Source organism: Hibiscus syriacus, unplaced genomic scaffold (assembly GCF_006381635.1).
Source record: "Hibiscus syriacus cultivar Baekdansim isolate YM2019G1 unplaced genomic scaffold, ASM638163v2 tig00014862_pilon, whole genome shotgun sequence".
Taxonomy (NCBI): Eukaryota; Viridiplantae; Streptophyta; class Magnoliopsida; order Malvales; family Malvaceae; genus Hibiscus; species Hibiscus syriacus.
In genome coordinates, this window is record NW_024062338.1 from 829989 (window position 1) to 851818 (window position 21830).

General features: G+C 35.7%; 2 protein-coding genes across 2 annotated transcripts; one reads left to right on the forward strand and one right to left on the reverse strand.

Annotated features, from left to right (window-relative positions):
* Positions 1 to 6757: 6757 nt before the first annotated feature.
* LOC120207485 (GDSL esterase/lipase At5g03810-like) lies at positions 6758 to 8737 on the forward strand. The gene is made up of 4 exons (XM_039206940.1): positions 6758 to 6994; positions 7332 to 7565; positions 7840 to 8119; positions 8586 to 8737. Exons 1-4 carry the CDS (start codon positions 6758 to 6760, stop codon positions 8735 to 8737), a joined length of 903 nt encoding a protein of 300 aa, XP_039062871.1.
* Positions 7723 to 16551, reverse strand: LOC120207533 (E3 ubiquitin-protein ligase UPL7-like). The gene is given in 16 exon segments (XM_039206983.1): positions 7723 to 8104; positions 9760 to 9868; positions 10046 to 10135; positions 10271 to 10387; positions 10501 to 10608; positions 10767 to 10859; positions 10951 to 11121; positions 12180 to 12432; positions 12514 to 12792; positions 13076 to 13410; positions 13493 to 13657; positions 13659 to 14471; positions 15138 to 15730; positions 15886 to 16126; positions 16221 to 16343; positions 16463 to 16551. Coding segments are annotated over 15 exon segments (3489 nt in total). The 5' UTR covers positions 16487 to 16551; the 3' UTR covers positions 7723 to 8104; positions 9760 to 9784.
* Positions 16552 to 21830: the final 5279 nt, after the last annotated feature.

Genomic DNA, 21830 nt, shown 5'->3' on the forward strand with positions numbered 1-21830 from the left:
AGAAAGAAGTCAAAGTCCCGTCAAGCCGAGAGATATGACATTGAGATTGTTAACTGGGGTGAACTGGTCAAATGTCGGTGCCCAAGATGAAATCGAGGTTCATCATAATCAAAGAAGATGATGTTCCTTCGAAGGAAAAATGTGTTGAATTGCGTAATCGCATACATTTTAGGCATGAATAGGATCATGACATTGCATGGTGACTTAAATGTTTACAGGTTTCCCAATGATAGTGGAAGATTGAATATTGAAGCATCAAGATGATGATGACTAGTTTTGAACTCCTAAAAAGAATGATGACAACATTTGAGCCAGAATAGATCCATGTTCGACCTTTGAAACAAACCAAACTAAAGCCTTCACAAAAAGTAGTGAAGCAAAAGAAGATTGTTCGAGTCTTATACTCTCTGAAGAAATAGGGGGCAGACGCGATCGTTGAAGATTATTCGAGTCTTATACTCTCTGAAGAAATAGGGGGCAGACGCGATTGATGAAGATTGTGGATCTTATACTCTCTGAAGAAATAGGGGGCAGACGCGATCGTTGAAGATTGTTCGAGTCTTATACTCTCTGAATAAATAGGGGGCAGACGCGATTGTTGAAGATTGTTCGAGTCTTATACTCTCTGAAGAAATAGGGGGCAGACGCGATCGTTGGAGATTATTGTTCGAGTTCTAGTCCCTGAAGAAAATTGGGCACACCCGTAGGAAGATTATTGTTCGAGTTCTAGTCCCTGAAGAAAATTGGGTAGTCTCGTAGGAAGATTATTGTTCGAGTTCTAGTCCCTGAAGAAAATTGGGCAGACCCGTAGGAAGATTATTGTTCGAGTTCTAGTCCTTGAAGAAAATTGGGCAGACCCGTAGGAAGATTATTTTTCGAGTTCTAGTCCCTGAAGAAAATTGGACAGTCTCGTAGGAAGATTATTGTTCGAGTTCTAGTCCCTGAAGAAAATTGGGCAGTCTCGTAGGAAGATTATTGTTCGAGTTCTAGTCCCTGAAGAAAATTGGACAGACCCGTAGAAAGATTATTGTTCGAGTTCTAGTCCCTGAAGAAAATTGGGCAGTCTCGTAGAAAGATTATCGTTCGAGTTCTACTTCCTGAAGAAATAGAGAGCGAACCCGTAAAAAGAAGATTGTTCGAGTTCTATACTCCCTGAAGAAAAAGAGAGCGAACCCGTTTGCAGAAGATTTTTCAAGTCTCACTTACCTTGAAGGAGGAATGGGACAAATCCCTTATCAAGTTTCAAAGCGAAGATGAATTTGGACAAAAACGTGTTGTCTTTTTATCTTTGCCCTATTCTTGTTAACACAAGAATAAGCAAAGAGGGGCAACTGTAGACACCCGTTTTTGTCCGGGTTATAAATATTATATTTAAATTATATTATTATTATTATATTATTATTATATTATTATTATTAATGTTACATATTATATTTTACAGGATCCAGACCCGGTTACAACACCACAACCGAGCTGCCCACGTGAAATCTGCAACAAATCCACCAAATTCAAAGAATCATTCATCCACCGAAAGTTTAAGCAATTTTCCAAGTCAAAAGCAAAATACCTAATCCATTACCTACCCTCACTATTCCTACCTAATGATGCAACAAATGAAGAAAAAAGGGAAAAAGACAAAATGACATTCAATGATAAAATGGAGATGCAATTATGAGAGACCAGACGGAGAGGAGGCCAAAACGTGAGAGGAATGAGGAAAAAAAAAAAAGAAAACAACACTTCTCGTAATCTGTCGATTCTCGCCGGAGATCGGGATCTCGGATCACCATTCGGAACGGTCAAAGTTGCGGAAGGCCATCACGAACAACATATTGAAAAATCAGGACGATCAGACGGTGGACGGTGACGGATCGGAGAAAACAAATCCGGGCGGTTTTTAGCCTCTTGCCGGTGATCGGAATATTTGATCAATATCCGAACGGTCAAAGTTGCGGAAGGCCATCACGAACAACATATTGAAAAATCAGGACGATCAGACGGTGGACGGTGACGGATCGGAGAAAACAAATCCGGGCGGTTTTTAGCCTCTTGCCGGTGATCGGAATATTTGATCAATATTCCGAACGGTCAAAAGTTGCGGAAGGCCATCACGAACAACATATTGAAAAATCAGGACGATCAGACGGTGGACGGTGACGGATCGGAGAAAACAAATCCGGGCAGTTTTTAGCCTCTTGCCGGTTATCAGAATCTTTGATCAATATTCCGAACGGTCAAAAGTTGCGGAAGGCCATCACGAACAACATATTGAAAAATCAGGACGATCGGACGGTGGACGGTGACGGATCGGAGAAAATAATTCCGTACTGTTTTTAGCCTCTTGCCGGTGATCGGAATCTGCGATCAATATTCCGAACGGTGAAAAGTTGCGCGATGCCAACACAAACAACCTATTGAAAAATCAGGACAATCGGACGGTGGATGACGGCAGATCAAAGAAAATACATCCGGACGGTTATCTTTGTATCTTTCCTGATTTTCACACTTTAATTTCTGTTATTTTATTTTAATCTTTTATTTTCTGTTTTTACCATTTTAATCCTTAAGGTTCATGTTTTGCGCTTGGGTCATTTTCCATATGAGTCATTTTCATTTGCAGCTTAATACATTTTAGTCCTTAAATAGGTGTTTTTGTGTTTCTGATTTCGTCTCCATATTTTACGCGTATTCAATTTTAGTCCTGAGTGGTATTGTATTGAGCTTCTGTTCTTTATACATTGAACTGTTAATTTTCGCATGTTTCATTTTAGTCCCTAGGTCGAAGTTTGCATGTTTTTAATTCTGTCTATTTATTTTATGGTTCATTTAATTTTCGTCCTAGTGTTGATTTGTTTATTTTCTGTTGTTTAGATATTTGACCTTCATATTTTTGCATGTTGCACTTTAGTCATGAGTGTGTTGGGATTTATTCTGTTTTTAGTCCCCTGCAATAGGAATAGTTTCATTTCAGTTCTTAGTATTTAATATGGTATAATACTAACATTTCTACCTTAATTCGTATTTTATTTATAATTAGGTTATTAAAGTTTTATTTGATATCATTTAGTCCTCGTTTTAATAAATATATTTATTTTCTGAAATTTATAATTTGTTGTATTATGTTTTCGTTTGTTTTGTTTAGGTCATATTTGTTCATTAAATATAACTATGTATATAGTATATATTTTTAGTTATAAAATGTGTATATAATTTTTATGGAAATGTCACATTGCATGATATTTTAAAATATTGGTTTAATTAATTTTTATATGACATCATTTTAGTATGATTTGCATGTTAGCCTCACGTGCATAAACTCAATGTATTTACATAATTTAATTAAAGGTAATATCTTTTTAATTTAAAATTATTTTAAGTGGGTTGTCTTAACTGATTAGATATCCGCTTTTGATGATTTTAAATTAAAAGTATATTCCATCAGTGACACCTAAGAAATTAATTTATCGCTTTTAAAATTTGGGAACGGAAGAAAAAGAAATATTCGTCTATTTAAATTTATCGAGAAAAGATAGTTAGAACTTATCTAAGATCTGGTCTCGATATTTGTAAATAATCGAATATTCTTTATCTTTCTAAAGGCCTGGTAATTTTAATTCAATCTATTTTGGGTGCTTTTGAATTTTTTAAAATTCAAAAGGGTTTTGTCGGGGATCATAAATCAAATTAAACTCGAATTTGTAAATTTCATTGCAAAGACATTAATTAATCGACAGGTACCGATTTAGGGCGCTGTGGGGGTGCTAATCCTTCCCCACGCGTAACCGACTCCCGAACTCGAATTTTGGTAATGCAGACCTAAATTTGTTGTTTTAATTAAAATTAATTTTTTTTATTTAAAATGGCAAAACATTTTTGGGTGCCCAATCACACCCTAATCAAAGATTGGTGGCGACTCTTCGAACCCGTATTTTTATCGTGAATGAATTCCCAAATTTTCGAAACAAGAGGTTTTCTAAAATCACATTGTTTTTAATTAAAATTCAATCGTAAAGAGAATAATTAAAAATTTGTGTGGTTTCCAAAATCTCACCCGAGACAAAAACCGTTTCGACAGAAAGAATTGCAGGCTTTGAGTTATTATCATCAGAACATGACATTGTGCCTTGACATTGCAAAAAAAATGGTTCTCTTTGGTAGTCTCTTCCCTGAGATTCAAACAATTGTAAAGATCATTTCAATATGATTCATATTCATCCTATTTCAAGAAGACTGCCTGAAAAGGGAAGTGAGAAGAAAGGGTTGTGGAGGAGAGTTAAGGTGTTTTGATGGTAAGGGAAGGAGAGTTCCATTGACAGTTTTAAGGAGTAAAAGACGAGTGAAGCTCATTGAATATTTCCCACTTTCCTATTTGGCCATGGAAAGAGAGAAGATAATATGCCCAATACCATCCACATATTTAAAATGTAGATTAAGACTTCAATTATTGAAATTTAAATCTCAGTTTCTGCATTTTGCTGTTCCATTCTGAAACCATGTGAAGTAAGCAACTTGTTTAATTTCAAAAGCTCTAACCTTTTGGACTAGTTGATATTGATTTGCTCCTCCAGTTTTGGGCAGAGGATTGAAGAGAGTGAATGGAGTAAGTGTTGTTTGTTTGGGGCATTGAATTTTGAATGTCTCAGTTTATTAAAGTCGAAGCATTTAAGAATGGAGTGTGGTCCTTCAATGAAGCAATGCTTCAATGTTGCTGACACTAGCCTTGGATACTCTACAATGTTTACCATTCCTTTGAAAGGAAGAAAAATTAATATTAGCACAGTTTCACACACAGGCTTTTGGATGTGTGAGGGAGTGCACCCAAATCACATTCCCCTACGACTACGAGCCATTGAAGCGTGGTTTTTTGTTAGAGGATGAACTTATAAAAATTCAAGGGAATAAAAATAAATTATCAATAAAAAATATAAAAAGTAGATATAAATTATACGACAATTTAAAATTTTCAGAAAACAACTACCCTCAACATTCCTCTTACTCTATCCATATTCCCCACAAGTACTCCCATACTTTAGTTTCTTAATTTCAATTGCTTATTTATTTTTTATGAATAGAAAAGGAGATTATTAAGAATCAAACTCATAATTTAATGTTAATTAAGTCATGAACTTGATTCTTCTATCACTACATCAGTGATCAAATGCACAAATTGCATATGGTATGTGGAAAAAAATCATAATTCAGTAAAAATAATATAATTTAAATTTCTTTTATCTCATGTTGGTCTTTATTCAATCTATCTATTTGATTTTAATTTTACCGTATTTAACAAAATTATAAAATAATTTGAATAAGTAATTTTTCAGCACAACTAGTGGAAAATTGACATCGGGACGTGCAATTTTTTTGTTCCACGTTCAACCTCTTCGTAAAACATTATGGTTTCACATGCCACTGGACATCATTGCACACATCCAACAATCAAATACAAATGATTATTAGTGTTCTAACAAATTTATCAATTTCAAAATCTCCTAATCCTATAGGGAGTAAAGGGAAAAGAAGATGAGTGCTTCTAATGGGTCTAGAACCCATGATTTAAGGAAATATGTGAGAATAAAAATGAGCAGCTTGACCAACCAGCTAAATATGCTTGCTCAAATGACATAACGCATAAAAATAATTCATAAGACACCTAAGAAGTTTCAAGGATCCCTGTAAAATCAAATTTGGATTTCGACACACCAAAATTCGAACTCCAACACCACTTTAATCTCTTTCCGGTGCTTATGAGATCCAACTCATCTCCCTCCTTGAACTCACAACTCAATTTCCTTTAAAAGAAATCTACAGCAATAGGGAATATGATGAACGAAACAAGGTGGGCAAAGGCTCAAATTCGGAATCCCTTTGTTTTCAAGTACAAAGAATCCTAGTGAAATGACCTTAACATCTGGGACAACAATAACCCTCACCTCAAAACCCGCTTCTTAAAACATCATATATCAAGTGGACGGTTTCGATTTAGGCTAATTTCCAATATTTATGATAACATGATTTAAATTATAAGAAAAATTAAGATTTTCAGACCAAATTTTGACATTAAAAAATGGGTAAAAGGAGGAAGATTATCTTCTTAAGATGTAAACCAACATAACATATTTTAAGCAATTAAGTCAACCTTAACATATTTGAGTAAAAGTGTCGCATTTACCTTTTTTTAAGCTTTGAGGGTCTTTGGAGTCTGGACACACGACATAGACAAGTACGGGATCAGAAAAAAATAAAGAGATGAAGCAACATAATTGGTAACAAATGGATATTAAAAGAGAAGAAACAACTTCAAAATTTGCTAGGGATGGCTGATGCGATCATGCTTGTAGAACGAAATTGGAAAATGTGTTGAAGACACGCCAAACCCCGAACGTTATGCAAAATGTGGATGAAACGGCAACCAAACTCCTCTCCAAAAAGTACTTAAAACTTTAACTAATTCTATTGTTACCTGAAGAAAAACGTTACGACATGGACAAAATGATTGCACTTTGTTAAGGCTAATGGCAGAAATTATGGGTCCTTACGGAATGCTAAACATGCCTCTTCTCGTAGAAATAAGCACCTTTAATGGAACCATTCTCTTAAAGACATTTGTATCAGTTTGACAATAACTCTCACCCATGGCTCTTTCTCCTTGAATTCACCTTCACCTGCCCCCATTCTCTTCTCTTTTACACCTCTCTCTCTCTGGTATACAAACACTGAGGTTAACGGTTGAGACAAAGGGCAAAGGAGAAAAAAAATGGGAGTTTCAAGTGAGTTTTTGGCTACTTTGGTTCTTGCTCTAGTTTCATCAGTGGCTAATGGAGACCCTCTTGTTCCTGCACTCATCATCTTTGGGGCCTCGGTTGTTGATGTTGGGAATAACAACAATCTCAATACGCCTATCAAGGCGAACTTCCCACCATATGGAAGAGATTTTGTTACTCACAGCCCAACCGGAAGATTCTGCAATGGGAAACTTGCCACGACTTCACTGGTAATGTTTTCTTGAGAACCCATGTTTTTTTTTCTCTCCATTTATTTAGGTTCTTCCACTTTTCTCTAATGGACCTTTTCCATTCCTGCGTGCACAACTGAGTACCTTGGGTTCACTTCTTACCCACCGGCTTACCTTAGTCAAGATGCCAAAGGAAATGCTCTCTTGACTGGAGCCAACTTCACTTCGGCTGCTTCTGGTTTATATGACAGAACTGCAAACCTATATGCAAACAATTAAGATCCCAACCCCTCAAACCCCACTCTCTTTTTCTCTATCCTTCTGACTCTGAAGCCTGATCATCTAATAAGATGAACTGTTTTGTTGATTCTTGTAGCGTTCCATAACATTGACCCAACAGTTAACCTGCTACAAGGAGTGTCAAACGAAAGTGGAGAACATGGTAGGAAAACCTAAAGCGAACGACATATTCTCTGGTGCCATACATCTTTTGAGTGCAGGAAGTAGTGATTATATTCAGAACTACTACATTAATCCTCTACTCAATCGAATATATACACCGGATCAGTTCTCTGACATTCTCATGAGATCCTACTCTAGTTTCATTCAGGTACCATTTAGCTTTCACTTATGGGGGCTATTATGTTATCTTCAGCAATATCTGGACCATTTACATGAGAAATTAATGCCTGTTTTGAATCATGATTGTATCCCTAACCCAATTCTGGACAGTAGACACTATGTAACTAGAAATATTACAACGTTAATAGTAAGAAGAAATGCATTTTTAATGGAAGCATAGCAAATGTTTAATGAAAAATGAATAGCGAGCTTCTCACATGCCGGTTTCTTTAAAGCACACAACTATTTCATGTTTGAAACAGAATCTGTATGGGCTGGGAGCAAGGAAGATTGGAGGGACAACCTTGCCACCATCAGGTTATTTACCCGCAGCGATCACCCTATTTGGTGGAGGAAGAAATGGGTGTGTTGCCAGGTTAAACCAAGATGCCATAGCCTTCAACAATAAACTGAACAGCACATCTCTAAGCCTACAGAACAAGTTTCCGGAACTCAAACTTGTAGTCTTCGATATATACCAGCCTCTCTTGGACATGGTTACAAAGCCCAGTGACAACGGAAAACCACCTATTGTGCAAAAGAGTAGTGAATAAACATTCCGTATGAGTAGGAATAATTTAATTTTCTTTAATAATTACTCTGCTAACTTTAAGAGAATAGAATCAACAAGATCATATATTTTGAAAGCAATTTTTAATTACCAAATTTCATTCTTTAACTAAGGAAAACCTAGTACTATAAGATAAAGTTGAACTCACACTAGTAACATGAAACTATATATTTTGAAAGCAATTTTTAATTACCAAATTTCATTCTTTAACTAAGGAAAACCTAGTACTATAAGATAAAGTTGAACTCACACTAGTAACATGAACCTAGTAAACCTTTGGGGTTATTCTCTGATCATGTATATCAATTTCAAAATGATGTGGTTCCTCCCAATGTTTTATTCAAGGTTCCATCATGCATGATTTGGCAGTTGAATGAAGTGACTCGTTATTAATTAATATAATTTTCCCCTGCGAATTTGGTATTATTATTGTTGCAGGTTTCTTTGAGTCGAGAAGAGCTTGCTGTGGAACAGGTACTCTAGATACCTCCTTGCTTTGCAATGCCAAGGCCCATGGGACATGCTCCAATGCTACATCATATGTATTTTGGGATGGATTCCATCCCTCTCAAGCAGTAATGAAGTCTTAGCAGGCAATTTGCTAGCACAGGGAGTGGGACTCATCTCTTGAAGCTATTTCCCTCATGGTCGTAGAAAGGGAATAAAAGGAAGAAGAAAACACTATCACCAGTTCCTGTAATCTTCTCATATGTAGGATATTAGACATTAGAATGAGTCTAAAATATTTGCTTCATCGGTATGACTGTTTTAGCAGGAGAAATTTTAGTATTTTCACATGTAAATCATCCTTATTATGCTTTTAGCAGGGGTAGATTGCTGCATTTCTGCCAGGAAAATTGATGCATCAATCCTTGCCTCAATAAAATGATATGGTTGCTTTGTCAACAATTTAGTTAGCTTTCTTAGAGTATGCCAGAAAATGCATATTGCTAAATGATATAGACATAGTAGTGTAAACATTGTGAAAGATATATGAACTATTTTGGCCCGACTAGAATATGAATTTGGGATTCACAACTATCTCACACTCTGCCCTATCATGCAACTTTGGGATTCACATCTAGCGCATATTCCTACATAATCAAAATTTAAGATGGTTGAAATCATTTAATTCTGCTCAAGTTATCTATGTTCTTCCACAACCAAGCTTCATTTTCTATTTAATCAATTCTTCCGTTCCTATAACAATTTTGTACATCCAGACAGTCTTCAATGTTAACCATAAATAAACTAGATAACAATAGAAAGTTGAAAGACTTGACCTTTAGTAAGGGCATTTCTATAAAAAAAATAATAAATTAAAATCCTTGTAGCAGATAGAAATGAATTTAGACAACAAGGAAGTCGAACTCATATGGCACTAGAAGTTCACCTGCACAATTAAATATCAGGCCCTATGAAAGTTCGAATCCAGCATAGAATTGTGCATAACGAAGCTTGCTTAATAAACTAGATAACAATAGAAAGTTGAAAGACTTGACCTTTAGTAAGGGCATTTCTATAAAAAAAATAATAAATTAAAATCCTTGTAGCAGATAGAAATGAATTTAGACAACAAGGAAGTCGAACTCATATGGCACTAGAAGTTCACCTGCACAATTAAATATCTCAGGGCCCTATGAAAGTTCGAATCCAGCATTAGAATTGATTGCATAACGAAGCTTTGCTTTCAGAGTGCTTAACCTCTTATATGTTGGAAGCTGTAAACATGCAATACAACAAGAAAAGACGGACATGATTAGTTCAGAATTTAGAACCTCAACTCCATTACGCAGATATGAGATGTTAAATCACTCGTCTTAAAGTTTGATATTGTTATGAAGCCTATTAACATAGTAAGTACTAGACTTGAGGGCATTCAATCCAAATTTTTCTACCTTGAGAGTGTTATAGCATGTAGAAGCTGATGGAAGTCGCTCCACATCTGAACCTCCAATTGCAGCCCAAAGAGGAGCATCACTTGCAACCTATACAAGATCAAGATCCTGACTTGGTTTAGTTGTTGACAAGGTATTAAGATGGTCATGTACCCCTTTCTGCATTTATAATACTCATTTATCCTTCTTCTTTACAATATATTTTCCTTTAAACTAGGGGAATTTCTTATGAATTGTGAAAGAAGGCTGCAAGTATCTGAACCCCAGTAAAGGAGCTCGGGAACAACTGGTCACAAATTTTAGCAGCATGCATCGCTCTTTTGGCTCAAAATCATTCATAACCTAAATGAAATTTTAAAACATAACTGTATTTATGCAGCTGTTTACATGATTAAAACAATCGAGGGACTAAGCCAAAAGTGAGAAAAATCAGTTATACTTCATTATGCTAATACCTCCCAGAAAAGTTTAACTGTTCGACTTCCCTCGGAATAACCACCAGTATACCGTGTGTTATTTCTGAGGTCATCAACATCAATATCATGGTCTCCACCAGAAAGCAACTGCATACAGCAATGTGGGTCAATGTTGTGTGCTATTAGTCAACCCCTATCATTAAGTGATAGGTGAGGCAAATTGAATAGAAAACCACTCAACCTATCATTAAGTAAAACTATGCACAAGTATGACTCCTCGAAAAGCACATTGGGAGTAAAAATACCTGATTAAATTCACTTGCATTAAATAACTTCAACCAAGAGGGAGATATAAGATCAGTTAACCCCCTATAAAATGCATTTGAAAAGGGAAGTATCTGCGATCCAACATTAAAAAGAAGTTAATATAATGATTTTATGATGTTCAGATATATTTCTATAATATTTATGAAATAACTAAAAATTGACCTGTCGGTTGAGTTTGTAATCTGCCATTGCATGAACATACTGCATCTTGTTCACATTGGTCACACAAACATTCTTGCCACCAGGTTTAAGCTCGATAACATGCCGTTTACCAAAAGATTCTTCAGTAACTGTGAAATCTAGACAGAGCTCCTCAACATCACCATTATAGTGCTGCAGTTAAAACATTTAACAAGATTACAAAATTGTAGGACTTTACATGTATAGATCCTCAAACATTATGACCTTCGTGTAAAGGGAAAAATAAGGTAATGAATGTGTTACGTTAAAGCAGACAAAAAAAGAAAACACTAGATCCTTAATCTAAAAGAATTTAGATCATGATGCAAGAAGGTAATACTTGCAGAATCCTAGAAGAGTGATGTTGTTAAAATGGAAGGTAGGATCCACAAGGTAGAATATTATACTTGGTTTTGCAGTCATTCTGCCTTGACAAATATTAAGTAAACATTATGAGCAGAAAGATTGTCCAAACTTTCTATTTGAAAATGTCAAACAAGCTGAGCCTGGGTCTTTAACCATATTGATGGAGAAATACTGCACAAAGAGCATATGAACATCTCATTCTCTTTTAGTTTTTCCTTGTTGAAATTATTTAATGCATTCTCGGCTTTCCATCTAAATATCTCTATTCTTCCTTGTTTAGCCTCTTTATTATTCTTTACGTTCACTGTTGATCAAATGATAGGTGAGGCTTAAAATAGTCCTCTCATTTTCGTTCTTCCTGTAGCTTATGGACAACCCATCTTACAATGAGCACAAAAAGAAAATAATAGATTTTGTCCTCCAAAAAACATAATAAGGAAATATCATCAGCTATCCAGCAAGCTATAGGAAATTGACACCTTCATTTATGTCCTTGTTGATTTACTCAAATAGCTTAACAAATGCAGACATTATATACTTCATACTATCACTTAAGAAGTCACTTGCAGGTTAAACAAAATACACCCACCTAAATACCTTCCCATAGCAGCATCTTGCTAACTCTTGCCCAACAATGAGATCAATATGCAAAGCAGTCTTATCAACCAGAAAATGCATTTCTATTAACCCTTTGAATTCAACATAAACATCAAGTGGCATACACAAACTACACCGCCTATAAAGCTATTTGTATATTCAAGAGAATTTATCCATATTAGGAGATTCTTCTTCAAAATGAAATAAATATAAAATTGATAACATGCATGATCTTCATGAGGGCTAACCTTGACATACATAACATTTCGGTAAAGCTCGGGATCAAGAGTTGACAGTTCATCAAGAAAGCTATATCGGCCTAACAGCTTTTGCACAAAAACATGTGAAAAAGAGTAGTCTAGTAATATTCCTTCATAGAGTGCTTTACCAACAACCCTTCCAAGGAACTCGATCATCTGGATACCATTCTCTAGAAATCTTGCAGCTGCATTAGGTATTAGAAGTCTGTCCGAAGTTGATGTTTGGGAAAATAATCCATACCTTTAGACAGAAAGAATTAACTTTAAAAATTTAGTAAAAGAATAAAGCAACTTTTTCAGCACAAAAACCAGTATGACTTACTCAGGAGCAAAAGCTGCTTTAGATATATCAGTTAAGAATTCTTTAGATAATCCACCATAATCCAGACCAGCCTCTGGGAGGCCACATTCACTAACAAAAGAAACATGGATTGATGACTTCAATCGTGAACCAAGTGAATTTAATTGTCGAAAGCCATCCTCAACGATATGACCTCGACGAATTACTATCTCAATTGATCGAGAACCAGGACCAGATATTTCACCAGCCATTTTCCGAGAGACTTTATCCATGCTGATAAACTCCCTAAACATTTGAACCCTGCCAAAGATGCAAACTATGTCAACGAAAGACCTTCTCTTGGTAAAAAAAATTAGGCCATTCTATATCTACGTAATAGGAGGATTGAATGATCATCTGATGTATTCCAGATGTTACTTCTCATATGAACACAACAATAGTAAGAGCACATATTTCAGGAAAGAGCACATTCAAAATATGGACCATTGACTTTGCATTAGATGAAATCCTGGTGAAAAAGGTGAGTTTAATGCGCACACCTAAATTACATGGTATGGCGATCAAAATTCTTACGACTTAATACCTTTCTTGAAATGGAAATACATGTGGCATACTGGTGATTACAGAACCCATGTTGTGACCAATTACAGCATCCTCTGATCTGATATTAGCTGATAGAACTTCATGAGTTCTGGCAGCTACTGCAATTGGAGGCCGGCTCCTTCTAGCTGGTGAAAGCCACAAAGCAGGGGGGCAGAACTGGTGTCTGCAATCTCTTTCATAGATTAGATGCAAGCATCTGATGGCAGAATCCATAAGAGAAGCATTCTGTTGGCCTACACTATACGACAGACCATTATAGACTAGTGTATTGAGCACTGAAGCAATTCTCCGTTGTTGCTCCAGTGTGAATGGATCCTAAATCATGCACAAAATAATACTCTAATTAACAACAGAGATAAAAATAGAAAACAAAGAGATAACCAGATAACCAGCTTGCCTGTTTCTCGTAAAACTCTATGTCATCAAGAACTAATAGCAGATGAGAATAGGTGGCACAGAACAGATGAAGAAGACAAGACATATCTTTTGAAATGCCTTGAGGACCATGCCTGAAAGGCTCTACATCCCAAATATCAAAAGCATCCTCGTCAACTTGATCATCATCCAGCTGGATCTGAAAAATCAACCTCTACTTGTGATTTTCCAGTTAACTTCTGCAATACATTGGCCCATTTACCAACTCCATCACTACTGGCCTGTTTTAGTTTTTTATCAATTCCTTTTTTTTTCTTCCCCGAACCTTTGCTTCTGGAATGATTAGCATCTTCAAAGGTGTGCCTATTCCCTTGGAAAATGGAACTTTCTAACACTCCCCAAAGGTTGCCAAGAAATCCAGGAGTGAAAGATAGCATATTGAGAACAGGAAATGGTCCAATCATGGGATTGAATGCCGCAAATATCCTAAGCATGTATGAGTAGAAATATGCAATATCAAGCAATCTCAAGTTCTCCATAGATTCTAAGTTGTTTGGAGATAGGATCTTGGTCTCATCTGTATGAGCATATGCTTTTGATATTTCCAAAAGCATTTTAAGATGCCATTGCTGAGAAACAGGTCTAAATAGGTCAATGAAGGATGTCTTTAAGGAAGCACTTGCAGTGTTGTTCTCCTGCATGCTGACAGGTGGTTCATAAGCTCCATAATTGCCTTCAAGATTCTGATTCACCTTTTCCCACCCAGCATTATGAAGCCATGCCAATAAGTTGTCTGCAAGAATGGTTACAACATGGACATAGGATGCATATTCTAGACCTTGGTTCAAGGCTCCGGAATGCAGAAAGTCATTCTCACTCCCAGCAGTTAGGGCTATAATGTTCGCAAGAGCCCAGCCAACTGGTGGAACTACATTCAAAGAACAGTCCATGCAGGACTGATCAATGTCTGACATCTTTCTTACAATTTTATCTTTTGAAATCTGTTATCACCTGCCATAGTTTGATCAGTTCCTCATGCCTCAAATCATATAGTAGTTTAATAAGAAACAAAATAGAAATTTAGGGCACATGAATTTAAAGATAAATAGTATGAGTATAAATGAAAAGGTAATCTATTATTCAGGTAATAGGATCTATACAAAATCCGTATACTATAAAAATATGATGTCCTAGATATGATAAACACAAATCTATACTTTCATTTGAATAGAAAATTAAAAAAAGTTTATGGCACTTAGCACGTTTGCATAGAAATTCCCAAAGATGCAAGTGAAAATAACTGCAGCCCAACCCCAGGGTACTTGCATTAGTCTCAATTTTAACTACTAAAACTATGCCAGCTATGGCTTCATTGATTTCAGCTGGCTATCTAGGAAGCCAGAACGTGTCCTTTTAATGAACTATAATATTGACTGACAATAAAACAAGGCCATATATGAACTGAACCATCAAAAAGAATCGATAGAATAACTCAAAAAGACAACTAATGATGATTGAGAAACAAAAAGAAAAAAAAATACCATCAGATGCTACGATATTCTGAATTTAAATAAGCATAACTAAAGGTCATATGCACAATTTGAAATCAAAATTCTTGAAAATGTATGAAAAAAGAACACAAGGAAATTGGGATTTAATAGTGTTACCAGTAAAAGTTGAAAGCATGGTGAAAGAGTAGATTTGTGCTTTAGAGCAGGTAGAAGAACAGCTGGTAGACGTTGAGTGAGCCAAGGAATTGTAAGTAAATATAAACAGAACTGATCAGCTGCAGAATGCACTTCAAACTTACTACAGTCAGCCATATTAAAGGTTGTCAGGCTAAATGGGCGAATAGCTATAGTAATTGCACTTGCGCTGATCAAGAACTTATCATCAGTCTGAACAATACTTTTCAATTTAGGAGAAAAACAAACATCCAATCTACTTATATATCTTCTCAGAGATGCATAAAGGCCACTTCTACAACTTCCCATAAAGGTAACCAAGTTCTTCACTGCAGCATCTGCCTCCTTAATGTTCTCATCATTAGCAATCTTCCAATTTTTCAGATCAGTTAAGACAACAAGAAGACGTAATGCGAGAGATGTCAAAACGACAATATCTTGACTCCCTGCACTAGACGTATCACACTCTGAAAGAATGAACGAGCAGAGTGAAATCAGCATTTGCATTTGGTACATGGATGTTCTTCTCAGTTCAGTCGTGGCCACGATCAGGGAGCAAATATTCTTCTTTGAATCTATCCACCAAACAAGGAAATCAATACCAACTGTTTATTAACCAAGAAAAGCTAAAATGGGAGTAGGAAAAAAAGATGGTCCTAAATATAATACACAGCAGCACATCTCATAGGAGCAATGGATTACAAACTCAATTTAACACTGCTTAGCATACCGGTTGAATTTATGCTTTCCAAGAGTATGCCAAAGCAAGTTTGCGTGCATTTTAATTCTCTGGGAAGAATCTTTTGCCGACGAATAGATAAACATTTAATGAAGAAAATAAATGGCCTTAAAACCCTGCTGGAAATCAATTCCCCCGTCATAAACTCTGCTGGATTTTTCACCAAACATTCCCATTCATCTTGGAATTTGATAGCCACTTTCCTAGTCTCGTTATAACTTCGCCAAACTTTCTACATATATTTGTAAATGAAAAAAAAAACTGAGAAATTTTTTAATAAAAATTCAAATGAAGAATAAAACAATCAAACACTATGAAAAGTAAACCTGGATGTAGATTGAAGCGGATGCAGCTTTTCTAGCATAATTGCGATGCTCTCTCTCTTGAAAAACTTTCTCGAGTAGCGCATCTCTTGATATTTCTCTTGCGCTTGCTCCTCTCAACGATACCTGAATTTGAGCAACCCAATCGAAAATTAAACATTTGGTTAAGAGGAAAATAGAAAATTTTAGTGTTGTAAATTAGAAGCCCTAATTTGAATTAGTGGATCAAGAGAAAGGTCCCTAACCTGATGTTTTCGAGGATCCTCCATCGCTCAGAGACGATCATCTAAAGTAAAGCTAACCCAAAGCTTAAATCTCTGTTTGTTTGTCAACGGCCAACATAAAATCGAAGTTAGTCTTGGACGGTTTTATTCTATTTTGGTTCTTTCGTAATCTTTCCTACGCGCAAGTGTTGCGATTTTACGTCACTCTCCTTCTTGTTAGGATTAAAATTCGACTTAACTCAAAAAAATTAATTTTTTTTAAATTCAAATTATTCGAGTTAATTTAAATTTTTAATTCAATTTTCAAGTTCAAATTGAGTTCATATTATTCCAACTCAAAAAATCAACGAAATTTAAAACGACGTTGTTTTACTATTTAGTTTAAATGCTTCAAAACTATGTCGTTTAATTTTGTAAATCCCTTTGCAGAACACCTTGACCTAACGGACAATGGCCAACAACACCAACATTCACACGATAGTCAAAATCCCTAAAACTTTTCTCATTAACAGTAATTTATATCTACGTTTTTGTTAAGGAAACCTCACAAATTCAAGTAAGTTGTTGGTTGCTTTCATTTGTTGATTAATAATTAATTTCATTTATATTCAGTATTTAACATCTTTATTTTTTGTTTTATCTTCCTCTATCAAACAATATTATGAATCTTTTATATCTCTCGGACATAATGTATAAATGCATTTCATAGTAAAGTAATAGGCTAGATAAAAATGGGGGAAATAAGAAAATTATAAGTTTGATATCTGGGATTAAATAGTAGTTATGGAATTTTTTTTCCTAATTTCCATAATGATTAGTTTTTGCAAATTGAAAATTGAATATATTCCCCAAATAAAATTAACTACACAATTAGTCTTGTATATAAATCACAGAATAATTAGCACTAATAATATCCATTATAAATTGAAAAAATTATAAGTATTTGCTAAACTGGGCCATTATGCTATTAAAAGCAAGAGCTCCTTGCAACATTTGTTTTGTTAGAAACTTTGCAGATATTCACATGTACACATCCAAAATCAGAAATTGTAAAAAAAAAATCTTCCACACACATATGATTATTGAAGTCAAGTAGTTTCAATATTTAACTGGAATATGAATCATTATGATCATACTCGATATGAATCAAGAAAAATCAGAAGCTAACTAAATGCATTAGGGTGCTGCCATGCATAGAAAAATGATTATGTGAAGTCGTTGGTTGTCTTAGATGGATTTAACCATTGTCCAAACTTAAATTTCTTTCGTTGTATAGAGATGTTATGGAACAGCCTCAATATCGGGTTAGTGACTAAATTATAAAACTTCAGAATGTGGTGATTAAAATAGAATAATTGAATAGTGTTGAATTTGGTATAGGGTTGAATTGCAAGGAAAAATGAAATTGAATGATAGAATGGTCATTTGTAAGGGAAAATAATTAAGATTTCTTATATTTATATTAGTTACACGTGGAAGAAGGAAGAAAAACATAAGCTTCCAGAGTTCTCTTCCTTTCTCTTCTTGTTCTTCACGTGTGAAGCTAAGCAATGGTGAGATTTCTTTTAAGCTGATTACGTGCTGAAATTTAAGTTGGGTTTTGACTATTAGGTGATAAGTAAGATTAAGGAAAGCTTAATTTGCTTCAAAACAACAAAATGAAGAGTGTATGAGGATTTAAAGATTTGGAGTTTGTGAATGAAGTTTCGAAATAGAGTTCATAATTGGAATAAGAAGTTGAATTTGACTTGTCATCTATCTAATTAAAGGATATGAAGTGTTGAAATTAGATTTTGAACATGTTGGAATTGAGGTGAAATTCTTGAATTCTATGTGGAAGTTTGGATTTTAAGTTTAAAGAAGTGATTATTGAGTAGTAATGAGTGTAAGTATATGTATGCAAGTTAGAAACATTTAAGGAAGTGAAATAAGAAGAATTGGGGAGAAAAAGGGATGAATTTTGTGATTAAAATAATAATTCTGGGCTATGTGCATCGATGCACATTCAATATGCATCGATGCACTCTGATAAAATTAAAACATCGAATGCCATTAGTGCATCGATACACCCCATTGAATAAAAACATCGAATGTGATTCGTGCACCGATGCATAAGTAGTGCATCGTTGCACCCGTTAAGGAATACATTGATACATTGTAGAGTGCATCGATGCATACCCTCATTAAAGATAAAGTTATCATTTCTTTTAGAATAAGAAGTGATAGTTTAGCATATATTAATTAGTATACTGATATGTATTAATGTATTACTATGTAGATATAGAACGTAAGTCTGTTCCGGAACAATCAAAGGATTAATATCGAGTCAAAACGAGCAAGGCTAAGGTGAGTGCATCTTATGGTTTAAGTGTATGGAGATAAGACTTGTGATAAGTCTATCTCTGATAGTTGAATTCATAATTTCATATTCATATATATACATACATGCATTATTGTTATAGTGATTTTGTGCACAATTTATTATGCTTTAATATGATATTATGTGAACAAATGCCATTGCAAGGGTAATATGATACAGGTATGTGAATATTGAAAAAAAATCATGTGTATATGAAATAAATTATGTGCTATATGAGAAGTGATAGCAGTGATATGATAATGAGAATTTTAATTAAGCCCATGTCCTTTAATATGAGAAATGTGGGTAAAATTGGCATGCCAAGAGTCGAGGGATATACAGTGGTCCTTCGGGACATAGTGGTTCTTCGGAACAATCAGTGGTCCTTCGGGACATAGTGGTCCTTCGGGACAAATACTGAACGAATAATCGGTGCCCCATAAGGGAATTTATTGAGCTGTGGTGACAGCAATAGTGCACAACCTCAATTTACTCAAGTACATCTGTTCTCAATAATGTACATGGGCAATTTAAAGATAAATGGAATGGAAAAGTGTATAAGAAGTAAAGTTCAGATGTGTATATCATGTTTACATATGTTATCATATAATATATATGTACATTGAAATATCATGATAAAAAGGTAATGGTGCATATGCATGAATTTATTGTTACATGTTCATTTATTGCCTCACTAAGTCTGTGACTTAGCGTGTAAGTGATTTACACGTAGGTGCCAAGAAGCAGGAAGATCATAATTAAGAGCTTAGTGGATAGTATACTTTACAGGAAGGATCAGATCAGGAGTAACTTGCAATGTAGGTATTTTGTTGTAATTAGTGTGTTGTCATGTAAACAATTTGTGAGTTATAAATGCTCTGATCGATTTTGTGTAGTATGGTCAATTTTTGTAAATTAACAGTCTTTATTTTGAATGAAAGTTTTTAAATTTCCTTGTTTTTCAATAAGTTTCAAAGTTTGAAAAGTCAAGGTGACACCTCAGACTCGTATTCAGGTCAGATACGGGTTGGGGGTGTTACATTTAATGGTATCAGAGCTACGGTTTAGTCGATTCTCGGCATGAACCGGTGTCTAGAGTGTCTTATAATGTGTACATGCCAATAAAATAGTGAGAACTTCTGATCTGATATAACGGTAAGTATGTTCTTTTGCTAATAGAATGATATGATTATATTATTATAGATGTTCGGACATGATAGCTCTAAGAGTGAAGCGGGAGATGATAGGCCCGCTGAGAGCAGCAATTCACCTGCCCTGGCCAGGCAGAGTGAAGAGCAGGCACCCTCTGGAGTGCCTAGAGGTGAACAAAATGTGTTCTTTAGAACACTGGATGCGGTATTAGCTCGTTTTCAACCTTCTGTTACTTCCACTCCTAGAATGAATGTTGCAAAGGAGTTGAAGAGTTTAGGAGCCCCAGAGTTTAGAGGTGAAGCCGAAGAAGGTCCTGTTACTGCGGACCTTTGGCTTAATGACGTAAAGATTATGCTTGAAGGACTTCACTGTTCTGAAGCTGAGAAATTGGATGGAGTAGTCTCCTTACTCCGAGGGCAAGCGAGAATTTGGTGGGCCAATGTTACCTTGAGGATGTCTGGTGATCAAGTAACTTGGTCTTTCTTTTTAGAAGAATTTAAGCATAAGTACATCGGAGATCAGTTCATGCGGCAAATGAAACAAGAGTTTATGAGTTTGAAACAATGGAGTCGTACAGTGTATGAGTACGAGTGCGAATTCAATAGACTGAGCCGTTTTGCTGCTGAGCTTATTCCTACGGAAAAAGATGCTTGCGATTGGTTTGTAGAAGGTTTGCGTCCAAGAATAAAAGAAATGTTAATTGTGTTGAATCTATCATCATTTCAAGAAGTGGTGAACCGTGCTAAAGCTCTGGAAAGAGCTCAAAACGAGAGATTTGGAGATTCACGAGCTCAGACGTCAAAGAGATCGGGTGCATCCTCGAGTTCTGCACCATCCAAGAGAGGTAGAGATGCTGGTGTTAGACCCCAAGCTAGAACAGAGTCGGTGACATCCTCCGCTAGAGGATCTAATCAAATGAGGGGTCGAAAAATTCAGTCAATAGGATCAAGTGCTGGGAGATCTAATCAGAATCAAGCTAAGCCATGTCCACATTGTGGAAGGAATCACTCGGGAACTTGTAGATTGATCTCTGGAGCCTGCTTTAAGTGCGAAGACACTGGACATTTTGTTCGGGATTGTCCCATGTTAGCCGGTGATTCCGCTCAGCCAGAGAGGTTTGCCTTGGCTCCCCAGAGAGGAAGAGGTAGAAGCAGAGGAAGAAGTCAATCCGATTCATCAGCTCCACAAGAGATACGCTTCACCGCTCGGGTATATAATCTCAAGACTAGCGAGGATAGAGATGACCCAGATATCATAGCAGGTACCTTCCAATTGTATGACAAGAATGTGTTTGTATTGATTGATTCGGGGTCTACTTATTCTTACATTTGCAGTAAGTTGGTGCAAGAATTGAATATTTCTTTAGAAGTTACTAGCAGTGAGGTAATAGTGACTAATCCGTTAGGACACAGTGCTCGAGTCAATATGGTATGTCGAGGGTGTCCCATACGGATTCAGGGAATTGAATTCCCTGCTAATCTGATGGAACTACCTTTTGATGAATTCGAGGTGATATTGGGAATGGACTGGTTATATCGTTATTATGCTAATGTTGACTGTAGGCTGAAAAGAGTAACGTTGAGAAGTCCAGAAGGGGTAAAAGTTATAGTATTTAGTGAAGGATGGAACCCATTGACTAATGTAATTTCAGTTATGTCGGCAAAGAAGTTATTGCTACAGGGATGTCAAGGGTTTATTGCAAGTGTGCTGGATGTGAGAGCTAAAGAGAAGGGGATTGAAGAAATCCCTATAGTCAGAGAATTTTTTGACGTTTTTCTTGCAGAATTACCGGGTTTGCCTTCAGACAGAGAAGTCGAATTTTAGATTAAAGTAATGCCGGGAACTGCACCTATCGTCATGGTACCCTCCTACAGAATG

Excerpts from the sequence above, each read along its gene's own strand:
- LOC120207485 (XM_039206940.1), top strand. The coding sequence starts at position 6,758 with ATGGGAGTTTCAAGTGAGTTTTTGGCTACTTTGGTTCTTGCTCTAGTT. Across the intron at positions 7,566-7,839 it reads CCTACTCTAGTTTCATTCAG|AATCTGTATGGGCTGGGAGC; the intron begins GTACCATTTAGC and ends TGTTTGAAACAG. Across the intron at positions 8,120-8,585 it reads ACCACCTATTGTGCAAAAGA|GTTTCTTTGAGTCGAGAAGA; the intron begins GTAGTGAATAAA and ends TTATTGTTGCAG.